General features: G+C 42.9%; 1 protein-coding gene across 4 annotated transcripts in view; it reads right to left on the bottom strand.

Annotated features, from left to right (window-relative positions):
* The window catches only part of LOC106610476 (protein sidekick-2), a 184,772-nt gene that overhangs the window by 26,176 nt on the left and 142,098 nt on the right, over positions 1-16,498 (bottom strand). For 2 of the 4 annotated variants that reach the window (XM_045724513.1, XM_045724510.1), the window contains exons 31-39: positions 16,284-16,354; positions 15,353-15,488; positions 7,611-7,667; positions 4,676-4,777; positions 4,075-4,190; positions 3,693-3,879; positions 2,262-2,399; positions 1,612-1,770; positions 1,053-1,178 (exon numbers count right to left, since the gene is read on the bottom strand). In XM_045724513.1, the coding sequence (XP_045580469.1) occupies positions 1,053-1,178; positions 1,612-1,770; positions 2,262-2,399; positions 3,693-3,879; positions 4,075-4,190; positions 4,676-4,777; positions 7,611-7,667; positions 15,353-15,488; positions 16,284-16,354 (1,092 nt within the window). Of the gene's footprint in view, positions 1-1,052; positions 1,179-1,611; positions 1,819-2,261; positions 2,400-3,692; positions 3,880-4,074; positions 4,191-4,675; positions 4,778-7,610; positions 7,668-15,352; positions 15,489-16,283; positions 16,355-16,498 lie in introns of all 4 variants that reach the window. The other 2 variants (XM_045724507.1, XM_045724509.1) reach the window with 1 other exon arrangement.

The raw sequence follows: 16,498 nt of genomic DNA, 5'->3' as shown, positions 1-16,498 counted from the left end.
GTTTATTTAACGTTTATGTCAGTAGTGAAGAAGTGAAGATATGAAGGATCAATTGAATGTGTAGTAACGCCAGCAGTTTTTCCTTGACTATGACAGACTATGCACTAGTAACAAGAAGAGCTGACTAGTCCTACTGATGTGGTTAAGGGCAGGGTCACTTGGACCGTGGCAGGATATTAGGATAAGACAGAGGGTCAGGGGGGTTGGGGTTTAGGGGTATGTGTTTGTGGCATCCTAATCATCCTCTAAGGCCCCCAAACTCATCTGTGGACCTCCAAGCCAGTTCCACTGCTTTTTTCCCATTGTTCCCCTCTAGTCAGGGACTGATTTAGACCTGGGACACAAGGAGTGTGAAATCAGGTAGAACAGAAAACCATAAGGTTGAATAGCCCTGCTCTAGGGAGATCAATGTAATCCATACGAAGCTAAGCCTCTGCTGCCTAAAGGGGTTTCCCACCATGTCAGTCAGTCCCATACTCTCAACATCTGGGGCTTAGTGCCCCCAACTGATAGTGAAATCCATCCCTCACTCTGTGCCTCCCTCCCTACATACATCATCCATTTATTCCCTCTGTACGGCTGTCCCTGTGCACCGATGACGTGGACATCGATTAAGGCAGCTCCCCACACCTCTCTGATTCAGAGGGGTTGGGTTAAATGCGGAAGACACATTTCAGTTGAATGCATTCAGTTGTGCAACTGACTAGGTATCCCCTTTCCCCCCTTTCCCAATCACAGATGAAACGTGATACTACGTCTCAAGCTCTGCTGCACCTCAATCAATAGAATAGAGAGTGAGCATCACCATCTGTGGAAACACATTGACACTCTATTCTTAGACAGATTATTCCTGTCCAAGCAAGTATCAGGCCGGGCTAAGAGATTGCATGATTGGAAAGAATGTAAACCGTGAATCAATCTGAAAGGGTCCAGTATGTGAACCAGGACAGGGTTCACTGCAGATGCACTGCTGAGGCTCTTAGTTCCACTAGAAGCTAAAAGGAATACATCAAGCAGTGGAGTCCAGTATGTCACGTGTTGGGTGTATATACCTGAAGGTCTGGCCTCAATGACGTAGCGTGTAATAGGCGACCTCCCGGGATCACCGTTGGACCAGTGGATGGTAAGAGCTGAGCCGTACCGGGAGATGAAAGGCTCTCCAGGGGGGCCTGGGGCTCCTGCGTGGGGTCAACGGTTAGAGAAAGGTTTGAGGGTCAGGCAGCCTCAATATACTTTCAAAAATATTATGGCACATTCAGGGCCTAATCTTAAATTGAGACCATCACACTGACATTTGTAAATCATGCATTGATGTTAATTGAAGATTTGCACAGAATGTTGAGCTAAGTGGGGCGGCAGGTAACCTTGTGGTTAGAGCGTTGGGCCAGTAACCGAAAGGTTGCTAGATCGAGTCACCGAGCTGACAAGGTAAAAATCTGTTGTTCTGCCCCTGATCAAAGGCAGTTAACCCACTGTTCCTAGGCTGTCATTGTAAATAAGAATTTGTTCTTAACTGACTTGCCTAGTTAAATACATTTAAAAAAAGAGGGCATATTGCAAGTTACAATTTGGGCCTCAGTGAACTATAAAGACAGCCAAAGATAGACAAACCTTCCCCAGGCCCCATGGTTATGTTAGCCTCCACCTCAGGCCCATAGGTGAACGTCTTGGCCCGGATCCTGAAGTTGTAGGTCACCCCATCAGCCAGGTCCTTGATCTTCATCCAGAACGGGGCCCCTTTGACGTCCACCGTCACTATCTTACTGACGCCTGGGGGGGAGGGGGAGTGAAGACAGTCGGCACAGGCCACGGAAGATTCTAGACAAACACACCACATGTAAAATGGGGCTAATACCCAGGGAATGGATTGGAACAACATGAAACACACACACACTGACATAGGCACAGTCCAACATTTGTTGGGACATACATGGGAAATGAATGAAAAGGGTTAACATAGTAACATTATCAAATGATTCAGCATGTTATTTGGTGTCAACAAAGGAAATGAAGGCCACCACTCATTCAGTAATGAAATAATGTAGTTTTCAATATAGTTATTAAGTTATTTGGTTCGTTGATGTTTAGCCACAAACAGTGAGACTGAGCTCGTGTCCCAAATGACAATCTACTTCCTATATAGGGCAGAAATAGTGCACTACATAGGACATGGGGTGTCATTTGGGATGCATTTCAAAAATGTGCATTCATTGTGAATTGTCAGATGTGAGATGTGGGACATGACGAGGTGGGTGTCTTACCGTCAACAGGGGTGCAGGGCTCGTAGACCAGCCGGTAACCCTCCAGAATGCCGTTGGGGTAGGTGGGCTCACCCCAGGACACGTTGACTGACGTGGTGGTCAGCTCACTGAAGTGAATGAAGCTGGGAGCACTGGGGGCTGGAGTTCAGAGGACACACAGGTCAGAGGTTAGGGGTCAAATGTTAAGGGTTAGGGGCCATAGACAGTAATGCTACATCTTGGATTGTATACTTTGACATCCTTTTTATGATGGCCTCAGAATACAGGACAATTTGAGTTATGATTTCTATTTTGAAGATTGGAAAGACATTGCAAAAACAATTTAGGATATGTTGTTTGTTTTTTGTCATTTTCTATCAGCCATCATATCGTCAGGCTCCAGTGCCTATAGGCTACAGTGCCATAGACGAGCTTGTGACACTAACACAGTACAGCCAACACAGCTCTCATTGTGTGATGAGCCTTCTGCTATCAGTCCTGTGAAAAACAGGCTTCATTGTGTGATGTGCCTCCTGCTATCAGTCCTGTGAAAAACAGGCTTCATTGTGTGATGTGCCTCCTGCTATCAGTCCTGTGAAAAACAGGCTTCATTGTGTGATGTGCCTCCTGCTATCAGTCCTGTGAAAAACAGGCTTCATTGTGTGATGTGCCTCCTGCTATCAGTCCTGTGAAAAACAGGCTTCAATATGTGATGTGCCTCCTGCTATCAGTCCTGTGAAAAACAGGCTTCATTGTGTGATGAGCCTCCTGCTACCAGTCCTGTGCATCTCTTCTCCTCAACACACTTGTCACCTGCTTCCGTCTTTTCCGCCAAAAAGGCTACAGCCCTCTGTATCTACCACCCCCTTACACCCCTCCACTCCCTCTTGAGATATCAAACACAGAAAACTGCAAACATTTTTCGTTTTACGAGGGGATCGGATGAGACACACATTTCTACAGTGACTGTTCAGAAGGGAGGGAGGAAGACCTTTGGAGGGAAAAACTATCTGGCGACTGTCTTCTGTTGCTATTTAGAACACTGAGCCAGAGACAAAGCATTTCCAAGAAACCACAGGAAGGAGCTTGGAGAAAAAAAGGACTTTTAGCCTCTAAACATTTTCATACCATCTTATACCAAACAAGACTCTTCAGGGAACCAGTAGATGAGTCAAGAGATTGAAAGAGGTAATAGAAAGGGAACTGATGTTTATGCTATGTGGTTTCTAACATTCTTGGCTTGGCATGCTGACAGCAACAATTAGGTGCATTGTATAAAAGCTCACAGATAGAAACCCCTGGATGGTTTGTGGGAGTTGGAGGAGGAATTTGAGTCAATAGAATTGCTTTCTTTTCATTTTAAGATAGACAGTTCCTGTGTGTGTGTGTGTGTGTGTGTGTGTGTGTGTGTGTGTGTGTGTGTGTGTGTGTGTGTGTGTGTCCCTCCCTTACCAGCCTGTTGTGTACGGCCCCTGGTTGGGGGGCTTCGGGGCCCGTCCCCTGCTGCATTGAAGAGGGCCACACTGATCATGTAGGTGGTGTATCCAGTCAGGTTCTTCAGCTTGACCCCTCCCTCTGGCAGGAACAGGGTGCGCAGTCTCTCCGTCTCATTCTTGCGCTGGATCTCCCAGAAGTACACCTGGAAGGAGAAGGAGGAGTAGATATGGAGAACATACACATCTTAGCCCACAGCAAAGATGGCCTTTAAATCCAACTGGGATTAAAGAGAAGCAAACATGTGTAACTGCCATTGCATTTGAATGACTTCGATTGGAATTATTTAAATGATGTGCATTCTATGGTAACTCCATCCTTGTTAAACGCTCCTCTTCACCTTGTATCCCTGGATGTCTCCATTCTGAGTGTCCAATGGAGGAGGCTCCCACGTCACGTCCAGCTGGGTGGCCGTTGCTGATTGGATGGCCACGTTCTGAGGTGGGGCGGTGGGTACTGTGAAAAAATAAAGACGAAAAATTAAGCAAGAAACAACATTAAAAACAGGATAGATTTCAGTGAAACCCTTTTCAGTGGATTACTTGCCTCACTGTTCCTGGAAACACTACAACACTATTGTCTATCTGCCTGTGTGTGGAATGGTAGCTGTTTGGCTGAGAACAGGGAAAACCATCCTCACTGTACACTCCCAGGCTCTCACAGTCAAAGACATGGGGATTTAAGAAAAGTAAACGTATCCTGAAACCTGAATGAACTTAATGGTACCAATTCAATAGATGTTTGCCAAAAGCAGCTTGACAAGCAGAATAATCCCACTGCCTTCAGTTCTACTGTTCAGGGAGGTCAGATAGTCTATAGTTCTACTATTCAGGTCCTCCGTTGAGGTGATGATTGAAATGACAAGAAAAGCAGAGAGAAAGAGAGAGAGAGATTGTGTGTGTGTGTGTGTGTGTATTACACTCCCTCACTCTGCGACTTACCTGCTTCTCCTACAAACACTTCCTGTGGTGTGCTGGTTGGTCCCTCCCCCACGGCGTTATACACACTCATCCTGATCTCATAGCGCTTGTGTTTGCTCAGGTCTGGGGAACAAGGAACAACACTGACATTAACCAACAACCCAGCACAATATTTAATTTCACTTTTATTTAACCAGAAAGGACCCTTGAGGTTAGAAAACTATTTTGTGGGGGCGACCAATACATGCCAGAAAATACATTTGTTGATTTTGTTCAAATAAATGTCTTATGCAGCAGTTAGAGTCTATCCAAGGATGTAATTGAGTTGTTATTGCGTACTGGAAAGCAATACCCTGAAATATGTGACCGTCTGGTTTTGTGCTGCTTAACAAAACAAATACAAGTTCATGAGCCCATGAAACTTGGAATGGACAAGCAAGTCTACCGGCGATTCCTATTGAAAATACAATCCAACCACATAGACAGAGCGTCTTTAAATCAGGGCACGAACAGACAAACAAAGCATGTGGCAACAACTCCATTAGACTTACAGTGGGGAAAAAAGTATTTAGTCAGCCACCAATTGTGCAAGTTCTCCCACTTAAAAAGATGAGAGGCCTGTAATTTTCATCATAGGTACACTTCAACTATGACAGACAAAATGAGAAAAAAAATTCCAGAAAATCACATTGTAAGATTTTTAATGAATTTATTTGCAAATTATGGTGGAAAATAAGTATTTGGTCAATAACAAAAGTTTCTCAATACTTTCTTATATACGCTTTGTTGGCAATGACACAGGTCAAACGTTTTCTGTAAGTCTTCACAAGGTTTTCACACACTGTTGCTGGTATTTTGGCCCATTCCTCCATGCAGATCTCCTCTAGAGCAGTGATGTTTTGGGGCTGTCGCTGGGCAACACGGACTTTCAACTCCCTCCAAAGATTTTCTATGGGGTTGAGATCTGGAGACTGGCTAGGCCACTCCAGGACCTTGAAATGCTTCTTACGAAGCCACTCCTTCGTTGCCCGGGCGGTGTGTTTGGGATCATTGTCATGCTGAAAGACCCAGCCACGTTTCATCTTCAATGCCCTTGCTGATGGGAGGTTTTCACTCAAAATCTCACGATACATGGCCCCATTCATTCTTTCCTTTACACGGATCAGTCGTCCTGGTCCCCTTGCAGAAAAACAGCCCCAAAGCATGATGTTTCCACCCCCATGCTTCACAGTAGGTATGGTGTTCTTTGGATGCAACTCAGCATTCTTTGTCCTCCAAACACGACGAGTTGAGTTTTTATCTGACCATATGACATTCTCCCAATCCTCTTCTGGATCATCCAAATGCTCTCTAGCAAACTTCAGACGGGCCTGGACATGTACTGGCTTAAGCAGGGGGACACGTCTGGCACTGCAGGATTTGAGTCCCTGGCGGCGTAGTGTGTTACTGATGGTAGGCTTTGTTACTTTGGTCCCAGCTCTCTGCAGGTCATTCGCTAGGTTCCCCCGTGTGGTTCTGGGATTTTTGCTCACCGTTCTTGTGATCATTTTGACCCCACGGGGTGAGATCTTGCGTGGAGCCCCAGATCGAGGGAGATTATCAGTGGTCTTGCATGTCTTCCATTTCCTAATAATTGCTCCCACAGTTGATTTCTTCAAACCAAGCTGCTTACCTATTGCAGATTCAGTCTTCCCAGCCTGGTGCAGGTCTACAATTTTGTTTCTGGTGTCCTTTGACAGCTCTTTGGTCTTGGCCATAGTGGAGTTTGGAGTGTGACTGTTTGAGGTTGTGGACAGGTGTCTTTTATACTGATAACAAGTTCAAACAGGTGCCATTAATACAGGTAACGAGTGGAGGACAGAGGAGCCTCTTAAAGAAGTTACAGGTCTGTGAGAGCCAGAAATCTTGCTTGTTTGTAGGTGACCAAATACTTATTTTCCACCATAATTTGCAAATAAAGTCATTAAAAATCCTACAATGTGATTTTCTGGATTTTTTTTCTCATTTTGTCTGTCATAGTTGACGTGTACCTATGATGAAAATTACAGGCCTCTCTCATCTTTTTAAGTGGGAGAACTTGCACAATTGGTGGCTGACTAAATACTTTTTTGCCCTAATGTAGTTTCACTCTCCATTTCCTCGTGACTCCAAGTCAAGGCAGCGGACTATATCATATACATTTCCTCAGGACTTCAACTCAAGGCAGCTGACTGTATCATATACATGGCTACAGATAACACACTGAGTAACTTATTTCTGCTTTATGACTAAATTGTGTGTGGTGTGAATGTGTATGTGTGTGTGTGTGTGTCTACCAGCACTAGGGCACTGTGCTGTTCAGTATGTGTTTCATCAGCAGTGAGACAGACCGTGTTTCATCAGCAGTGAGACAGACCGTGTTTCATCAGCAGTGAGACAGACCGTGTTTCATCAGCAGTGAGACAGACCGTGTTTCATCAGCAGTGAGACAGACTGTGTTTCATCAGCAGTGAGACAGACTGTGTTTCATCAGCAGTGAGACAGACTGTGTTTCATCAGCATGAGACAGACTGTGTTTCATCAGCAGTGAGACAGACTGTGTTTCATCAGCAGTGAGACAGACTGTGTTTCATCAGCATGAGACAGACTGTGTTTCATCAGCAGTGAGACAGACTGTGTTTCATCAGCAGTGAGACAGACTGTGTTTCATCAGCAGTGAGACAGACCGTGTTTCATCAGCAGTGAGACAGACAGTGTTTCATCAGCAGTGAGACAGACAGTGTTTCATCAGCAGTGAGACAGACTTGTGAGACAGTGTGTGTGAGACAGACTGTGTGAGACAATGTGTGTGAGACAGACTGTGTGAGACAGACTGTGTGAGACAGACTGTGTGAGACAGACTATGTGAGACAGACTGTGTGAGACAGAGTCGGTGAGACAGAGTGTGTGAGACGCAGGCAGGCCTGTGAGGACTTACTATCCAGCTCATACTGGGTGAGAGAGGACTCGCTCAGGTTTCTCACGCTGTAGGGGGCTGTGAGGGTGATGGGTCAAACATGAATAGGAGAGAGAGGGCAGTCAGAAGAGAGAGGGGGGTAGAGAAGAGACGTTATTTTGTTAGTGTGGTACCGCAGTGCCAAGTATAGGTCCAAAAGACTCCTTAACAGCTTCTTCCCCCAAGCCATAAGACAGCCAAACAGTTAATCAAATGGTTACCCAGACTATTTGCATTGACATTTTTTTAAGCTGCTGCTACTCAGTGTGTATTATCTAATTTTTTGTTTTTATACACACACACACACACACACACACACACACACACACACATACATACATACATACATACATACATACATACATACATACATACATACATACATACATACATACATACATACATACATACATACATACATACATACATACATACGAACATATATTCAGTTGAAGTCGGAAGTTTACATACACTTAGGTTGGAGTCATAAAAACTCGTTTTTCAACCACTCCAGACATTTTTTGTTAACACAACAATTGTTTACAGACAGATTATTTCACTTATATTTCATTGTATCAAAATTCCAGTGGGTCAGAAGTTTACGTACACTAAGTTGACTGTGCCTTTAAACAGCTTGGAAAATTCCAGAAAATTATGTCATGGCTTTAGAAGCTTCTGACAGGCTAATTGACATCATTTGATTCAATTGGAGGTGTACCTGTGGATGTATTTCAAGGCCTACCTTCAAACTCAGTGGCTCTTTGCTTGACATCATGGGAAAATCAAAAGAAAGTTAAGACCTCAGAAAAAAAATTATATACCTCCACAAGTCTGGTTCATCCTTGGGAGCAATTTCCAAATGCCTGACGGTACCACATTCTAACAATAGCACGCAAGTATAAACACTATGGGACCATGCAGCCGTCATACTGCTCAGGAAGGAAACGCGTTCTGTTTCCTAGAGATGAACGTACTTTGGTGCGAAAAGTGCAAATCAATCCCATAACAACAGCAAAGGACCTTGTGAAGATGCTGGAGGAAACAGGTACAAAAGTATCTATAATCACAGTAAAACGAGTCCTATATTGACATAACCTTAAAGGCCGCACAGCAAGGAAGAAGCCACTGCTCCAAAACCGCCATAAAAAAGGCAGACTACTGTTTGCAACTGCACATGGGGAGAAAGATCATACTTTTTGGAGAAAAGTCCTCTGGTCTGAAGAAACAAAAATATAACTGTTTGGCCATAATGACCATTGTTATGTTTGGAGGAAAAACAGGGATGCTTGCAAGCCGAAGAACACCATCCCAACCGTGAAGCATGGGAGTGGCAGCATTCTTTGCTGCAGGAGGGACTGGTGCACTTCACAAAATAGATGAAATCATGAGGAGGGAAAATGATTTGGATATATTGAAGCAACATCTCAAGACATCAGTCAAGAAGTTAAAGCTTGGTTGCAAATGGGTCTTCCAAATGGACAATGACCCCAAGCATACTTCCAAAGTTTTTGCAAAATGGCTTAAGGACAACAACGTCAAGGTATTGGAGTGGCCATCACAAAGCCCTGACCTCAATCATATATTTTGTGGGCAGAACTGAAAAAACGTGTGCGAGCAAGGAGGCCTACAAACCTGACTCAGTTACAACAGCTCTGTCAGGAGGAATGGGCCAAAATTCACCCAACTTATTGTGGGAAGCTTGTGGAAGGCTACCTGAAACGTTTGACCCAAGTTAAAGAATTTAAAGGCAATGCTACCAAATACTAATTGAGTGTATGTAAACTTCTGACCCACTGGGAATGTGATGAAAGAAATAAAAGCTGAAATAAATCATTCTCTCTACTATTATTCTGACATTTCACATTCTTAAAATAAAGTGGTGATCCTAACTGACCTAAAACAGGGAATTTTTACTAGGATTAAATGTCAGGAATTGTGAAAAACAGAGTTTAAATGTATTTGGCTAAGGTGTATGTAAACTTCCGACTTCAACTGTATATAGATATATACACACACACAGTGCTTTCGGAAAGAATTCAGACCCCTTGACTTTTTCTACATTTTGTTATGTTACAGCCTTATTCTAAAATGGATTAAATATTTTCTCCCCCTCATCAATCCACACACAATACCCCATAATGACAAAGCAAAATTAAAAAAATAATATATTTATAATAAAAAGAAAACGGAAATATCACATTTACATAAGTATTCAGACCCTTTACTCAGTACTTTGTAATCACCTTTGGCACTGATTACAGCCTCGAGTCTTCTTGGGTATGACGCTATAATATTGGCACACTTTTGGGGAGTTTCTCCCATTTTTCTCTGCAGATCCTCTCAAGCTCTTTCAGGTTGGATGGGGTGCGTCGCTGCACACTATTTTCAGGTTTTTCGTCCCAGATGGTATCCCTAGCCGCATCCTCAGAGCATGCGCAGACCAGCAGGCTGGAGTGTTTACGGACATATTAAATCTTTCCCTATCCCAGTCTGCTGTCCACACATGCTTCAAGATGGCGACCATTGTTTCGGTACCCAAGAAAGCAAAAGTAACTGACCTAAATGACTATCGCCCTGTAGCACTCACTTCGGTCATCATGAAGCGCTTTGAGAGACTAGTCAAGGATCACATTACCTCCACCCTACCTGATACCCTAGACCCACTTCAATTTTCTTACTGCCCCAATAGATCCACAGACGATGCAATCGCCATCGGACTGCACACTGCCATATCCCATCTGGACAAGAGGAATACCTATGTAAGAATACTGTTTATTGACTATAGCTCAGCATTCAACCCCAAAGTACCCTCCAAGCTCATCATTAAGCTTGAGGCCCTGGGTATGGACCACGCCCTGTGCAACTGGGTCCTGAACTTCCTGACGGGCCATCTCCCCAGGTTGTGAAGGTAGGAAACAACACCTCCACTTCACTGATCCTCAACACTGGGGCCCAAAAGGTTGCGTGCTCAGCCCCCTCCTGTACTCCCTGTTCACCCATGACTGCGTAGCCACGCACACCTCCAACTCAATCATCAAGTTTGCAGATGACACAATAGTAGTAGGGTTAATTACCAACAATGATGAGACAGCCTACAGGGAGAAGGTGAGGGCTCTGGGAGTGTGGTGCCAGGAAAATAACCTCTCACTCAGCATCAACAAAACAAAGTAGATGATCGTGGACTTCAGGAAAGAACTTTGAAAGTTTCAACACGTGCAGTCACAAAAAATATCAAGCGCTATGATGAAACTGGCCCTCATGAGGACCGCCACATGAATGGAAGACCCAGAGTTACCTCCGCTGCAGAGGATAATTGACCAAGCATTATCACTATTGGAGACAGATTTTAAGATATTACAAGGGTCTTTTATACAGCTGAAACTTGTTTTAAATGCAAAGAAAACACATTTTATGATTTTTAATAGGTTCAAAAAGTTGGTTGAAAATACACTTGCACTTACGAGCTTAGATGGTTCTCGAATTAATCAGGTCTCGGCATATAAATACTTAGGGATATGGTTTGATGATAAACTGTCTTTAAAAATGCATATTGACGAACTTTGTAAACGGCTAAAATTCACGCTATGCTTCCTCTATAGAAACAGGACATGTTTATCCTCTACAAATAGAAGACAAATTGTGCAAGCTACTTTTATGTCTGTTATAGATTATGGGGATATTATTTACAAGCATGCTACGGCATCAACACTTAAATCGCTGGATGCTACTTATCATTGCGCACTTAGGTGCACTAGCTACAACACCCACCACTGTGTTTTATATCAAAATGTGGGTTGGACTTCATTGTCCGTGAGACAAGAACAACATGCTCTCGTGTTTGTCTATAAAGCACTTCTGAATAAGCTACCTTCTTATTTATCATCACTCATCAATATTAGCATTATAATTCCTAAAACCAGGTCTCAAGCATGGATTACACTTGAGGCCCATGTGATTTCCACAGAGTTGGGTATGGCTGCCTTTTCCTGTTACGCTCCTTGCATATGGAATAGCCTGCAGACTAAACTTAAACTTGAGACTCTTGTCCCCCTTGCCCATTTTAAATATTTATTGGAGGATATTTATTTTTGTATTTCTTGTAACTGTTTCGGGTAATGCAAGTTCCTGTGCTGTCAGGGGAATAACCTATGTGTAAATGTAATCAGTTGCTGTATTTTGTGTTATCTGTGATCGTTTTTTTGTCTTATGTAGTTTCTTAATCACTATACCTAAACTGTATGTGTAAACATGTATACGCAGGGCCCAGCTGTAAAAGAGACCTTGGTCTCAGTCTGTGTTCCTTGTTGAAATAAAGGAATAATAATAAGTTCATTAGAGATACCAGCCTCAGAAATTGTAGCCCAAATAAATGCTTCACAGAGTTCAAGTAACAGACACATGTCAACATCAACTGTTCAGAGGAGACTCTGTGAATCAGGCCTTAATGCACAAATTGCTGCACTAGCACTACTAAAGGACACCAATAAGAAGAAGAGACTTGTTTTGGCCAAGAAACATGAGCAATGGTCTGGAGTCCAAATTGGAGATATTTAATTCCAACCGCCGTGTCTTTGTGACACGCGGTGTCTGTGAACGGATGACCGCCATGTGTATTTCCAACCGTAAAGCACAGAGGAGGAGGTGTTATGGTGTGGGGGTGCTTTGCTGGTGACACTGTTTGTGATTTATTTAGAATTCAAGGCACACTTAACCAGCCTGGCTACTACAGCATTCTGCAGCGATACGCCATCCCATCTGGTTTGGGCTTATTGGGACTATGATTTGTTTTTCAACAGAACAATGACCCAACACACCTCCAGGCTGTGTAAGGGCTATTTGACCAAGAAGGAGAGTGATGGAGTGCTGCATCAGATGACCTGGCCTCCACAATCACCCGAGCTCAACCAAATTGCGAAGGTTTGGGATGAGTTGGACCGCAGAGTGAAGGAAAAGCAGCCAACAAGTGCTCAGCATATGTTGGAACTCCTTCAAAATGGTTGGCAAAGCATTCCAGGTGAAGCTGGTTGAGAGAATTCCAAGAGTGTGCAAAGCTGTTATCAAGGCAAAGGGTGGCTATTTGAATCTCAAATATATTTTGATTTGTTTAATTAATACTTTTTTGGTTGCTAAATGATTCCATATGTGTTATTTCATCGTTTTGTGTTCCCTAATATTCTGCAATGTAGAAAATAGTACAAATAGAAAAAACCTTTGTCCTAAAACTTTTGACCGGTAGTGTACATAGACTTGAAATCACTGGCCACTTTAATAATGGAACACTAGTCACTTCAATAATGTTTACATATTTTACATTACTCATCTCATATGTATATACAGTATTATATCCTATTCTACTGTATATTAGTTTATGCCGCTCTGACATTGCTCATCCATATATTTATATATTCTTAATTCCATTCCTTTACTTAAATATGTGTGTATTGTATGTATTGATGTAAAATTGTTACATATTACTTGTTAGATATAACTGCACTGTTGGAGCGAGAAACACAAGCATTTCACTACCCCCAATAACATTAACTAAACATGTGTATGTAACCAAGAAAATGTGATTTGTCTCTCCAGAGATGTTCCACTAGGTTCAACTCTGGGCTCTGGCACGGCCACTCAAGGACATTCAGAGACTTGTCCCGAAGCCATTCCTGTGTTGTTTTGGCTGTGTGCTGTCGTGTCTTTGGCATCATTAAAAGTGAAGACTTATTTTATCAAATCAGTTCTCTGTAATTATTATTACGTGATTAAATTAATCATGTAAATGTAATTAACTAGGAAGTCGGGGCCCCTAGGAAAATCTTCAGATTAAAAAGTTATAATTTTCCTAATATAACTCTTCAGATATTTTAATATCTGATCAATTAGTCTTCTAATTAATGAATTATTCTTTACCTCACATTAGTCTCATTCCAAACGTCGTAACTTGATGGTTATCTGCTCGAACCCAGCCTTTACTATGAATCATTCATACACCAATTGTCTTAATCATTTATTTACTAACTAAATAATCACAAAAATGCATAAACAAACAGCACAGTAGATATGGTTACAACGAAATGATAGGGGAGATTCCCTAGTGGGCTAAGCCGATATGACGGCTTGGTGGACAAAGGGAAGTGGGTGTGTACTGAGAACAAGCGGGAAGACAAAAGGAATCATTACACAGTTGATAATTATACTAATTGAAATGCTAATCCTTTGCACATGAATGCTCACTCATTCGGAGCGTCTCTCTCTCTCTGCTTCCCTGAAGTCCTTCGTGGTTACAATGGATACTTCAGAGTACCATTCAAAAATGTTCTCATTGACAGATGTTTTGGCGGTTGTCGGCATTCACAATCCCAGGTTTACATCATTTCTAGCTGCAGACTAGTAATTAGTATCTAAGATTTGCTCTTATTCTGTAGGGATCGATAGTCTCAGAGTTTAACCATTTCCCGCCGTGTAGCCAATGTTGCACGTGGTATGGTTAGGAATTCAACAAACATTACAACCTTAGCTTACACTGAGGTTTTTGTGGTCTGAAGATTTCTGATTTCCTCAGGAGGTTTTTTTCCTTTTTTTCGTCTGGCCACTCTACCATAAACCCCTGATTGTTGGAGTGCTGCAGAGATGGTTGTCATTCTGGAAGGTTCTCCCATCTCCACAAAGGAACTCTGGAGCTCTGTCAGAGTGACCATCGCGTTCTTGGTCATGTCCCTGACCAAGGCCCTTCTCCCCCGATTGCTCAGTTTGGCCAGGCAGCCAGCTCTAGGAAGAGTCTTGGTGGTTCCAAATATCTTCCATTTAAGAATAATGGAGGCCACTGTGTTCTTGGAGACCTTGCTGCATAAATGTTTTGGTACCCTTCCCCAGATCCGTGCCTCGACATGATACTGTCTCGGAGCTCTACGGACAATTCCTTTGACCTCATAGTTTGGTTTTTGCTCTGATATGCATTGTCAACTGTGGGACCTTATATAGACCGGTGTGTGCCTTTCCAAATCATGTCCAATCAATTGAATTTACCACAGGTGGGCTCCAATAAAATTGTAGAAACATCTCAACAATGATCAATGGAAACAGGATGCACCTGCGCTCAATTTCTCATAGCAAAAGGTTGAATACTGTTTTTGATTTTTAATACATTTGCAAACATTACAAACATTTGCAAACATTACTTTTGTCATTATAGGGTATTGTGTGTCGATTGATGAGGAAAAAAAATGAATTTAATCCATTTTATAAGGCTGTAACATAACAAAATGTGGAAAAAGTCAAGGTGTCTGAATACTTTCCGAAGGCACTGTATACATAACAAAATGTAGCTAATATGTTCTTACTTACTTAAAAAAAAACTCTGCTTAAGGGCTTGTAAGTAAGTATTTCACTGTAAAGTCTACACCTGTTGTATTCGGTACATGTGACAAATACAATTTGATGTGACTGTTCTGCAAGAACCAGTGAAAAACTCACACAATCATAGAAACCCGCACAAACGTCATCAAAGAGAAATGAAACATCACACAGACCGAGCAGATAGTTGAAGACTATTAGAAGAGGATTCTAAGAGGTGTAGTGTCAGGTGTGAGGCACAGCCAGTGTTACAGGAAGACAATATAGGAGAATGTTTGGTTCACGTTCTGATGGAGTTCTGTGTGGCCTTGTTGAGAGATGGTGGTTGATGTGAGGTTGTAGGAGCATTTTGGGGAGGTTATGACAATACTCACAGTTGAGCTCAGTCCAAGTATTGGAGGGGCTGTTGGCGGTGCGTACGGAGAAGCTGCGGAGGCGGTCGTACATGAGCTCCCGGTACCGTATCCGGAAACCCAGGAGGATACCGTTAATCTTCTCCTCAGACGGATGCTGTGATGACAACACATAACGTGAGACTACCATTAGGTCATGTTCAACATAGTCCCTTTCACGGACTGTCATATTTACAAAGCCGAGCAAGCTAACTAGTTATTTGATTAAAAATAATAATATGTTTCATTGATAACTCGCTTTACGATCATCCCATTTATGGCAAGCCCTCCCCGGCAAAGCATGGCCAGTGTACAACAGGACTAAGATAAAGAGACAGGATTCAAAAATCCCCAGACAACCGGAGCTCATCCATGGCTGATTCACACAGACAAAAATCCCCAGACAACCGGAGCTCATCCATGGCTGATTCACACAGACAAAAATCCCCAGACAACCGGAGCTCATCCATGGTTGACTCACACAGACAGAAATCCCCAGACAACCAGAGCTCATCCATGGCTGACTCACACAGACAGAAATGTCCAGGCAACTGGAGCTCATCCATGGCTGACTCACACAGACAGAAATTCCCCTGTTGTAAAACATTAGACAACAGGGACAGAACAAATGGAAAAGAGAAGAGTGAGAGAGAGAACAGGGGAAAGAGAGAAGAGATTGGATGTCTCGGTGTAAAACTCCTACAGGCAGTAACCTGGGAACTCTCCATCTCCCCTTTATGACCTGCTAATTCAGGTGTTAGTGTTAGAGAGAGGAGGTGTGTGTTCCACTCAGTCTAAGTACACCCTATTCACCATGCTACCCTCTCATTACCACCCACTGACTGACAGATGACTGGGTTTTACTGCAGATAGGAAGACAGACATCAGAACCAATCACCACATCTCTTCTTACCTGCCAGCGAATCAGCACGGATGTAGTTGTGTGTGGTGTGACAGAGAGGATTGTGGGGGCTTCGTCAGGGGCTGCAACAGAAGGAGAGAAAAGAAGAAAGGTTGAAAGCGAGGACAATTAGTTGAGTCTACCACCAGGCACAAATACCTAATGCAGTGGTATTCACAGCATACATACAACTAAAGAGAACATCTCACCCATTGGTAAACAAGTGA

This window comes from Salmo salar, chromosome ssa01, assembly GCF_905237065.1.
Source record: "Salmo salar chromosome ssa01, Ssal_v3.1, whole genome shotgun sequence".
NCBI classification, from domain to species: domain Eukaryota; kingdom Metazoa; phylum Chordata; class Actinopteri; order Salmoniformes; family Salmonidae; genus Salmo; species Salmo salar.
This window is presented reverse-complemented; position numbering and strand designations above follow the sequence as displayed.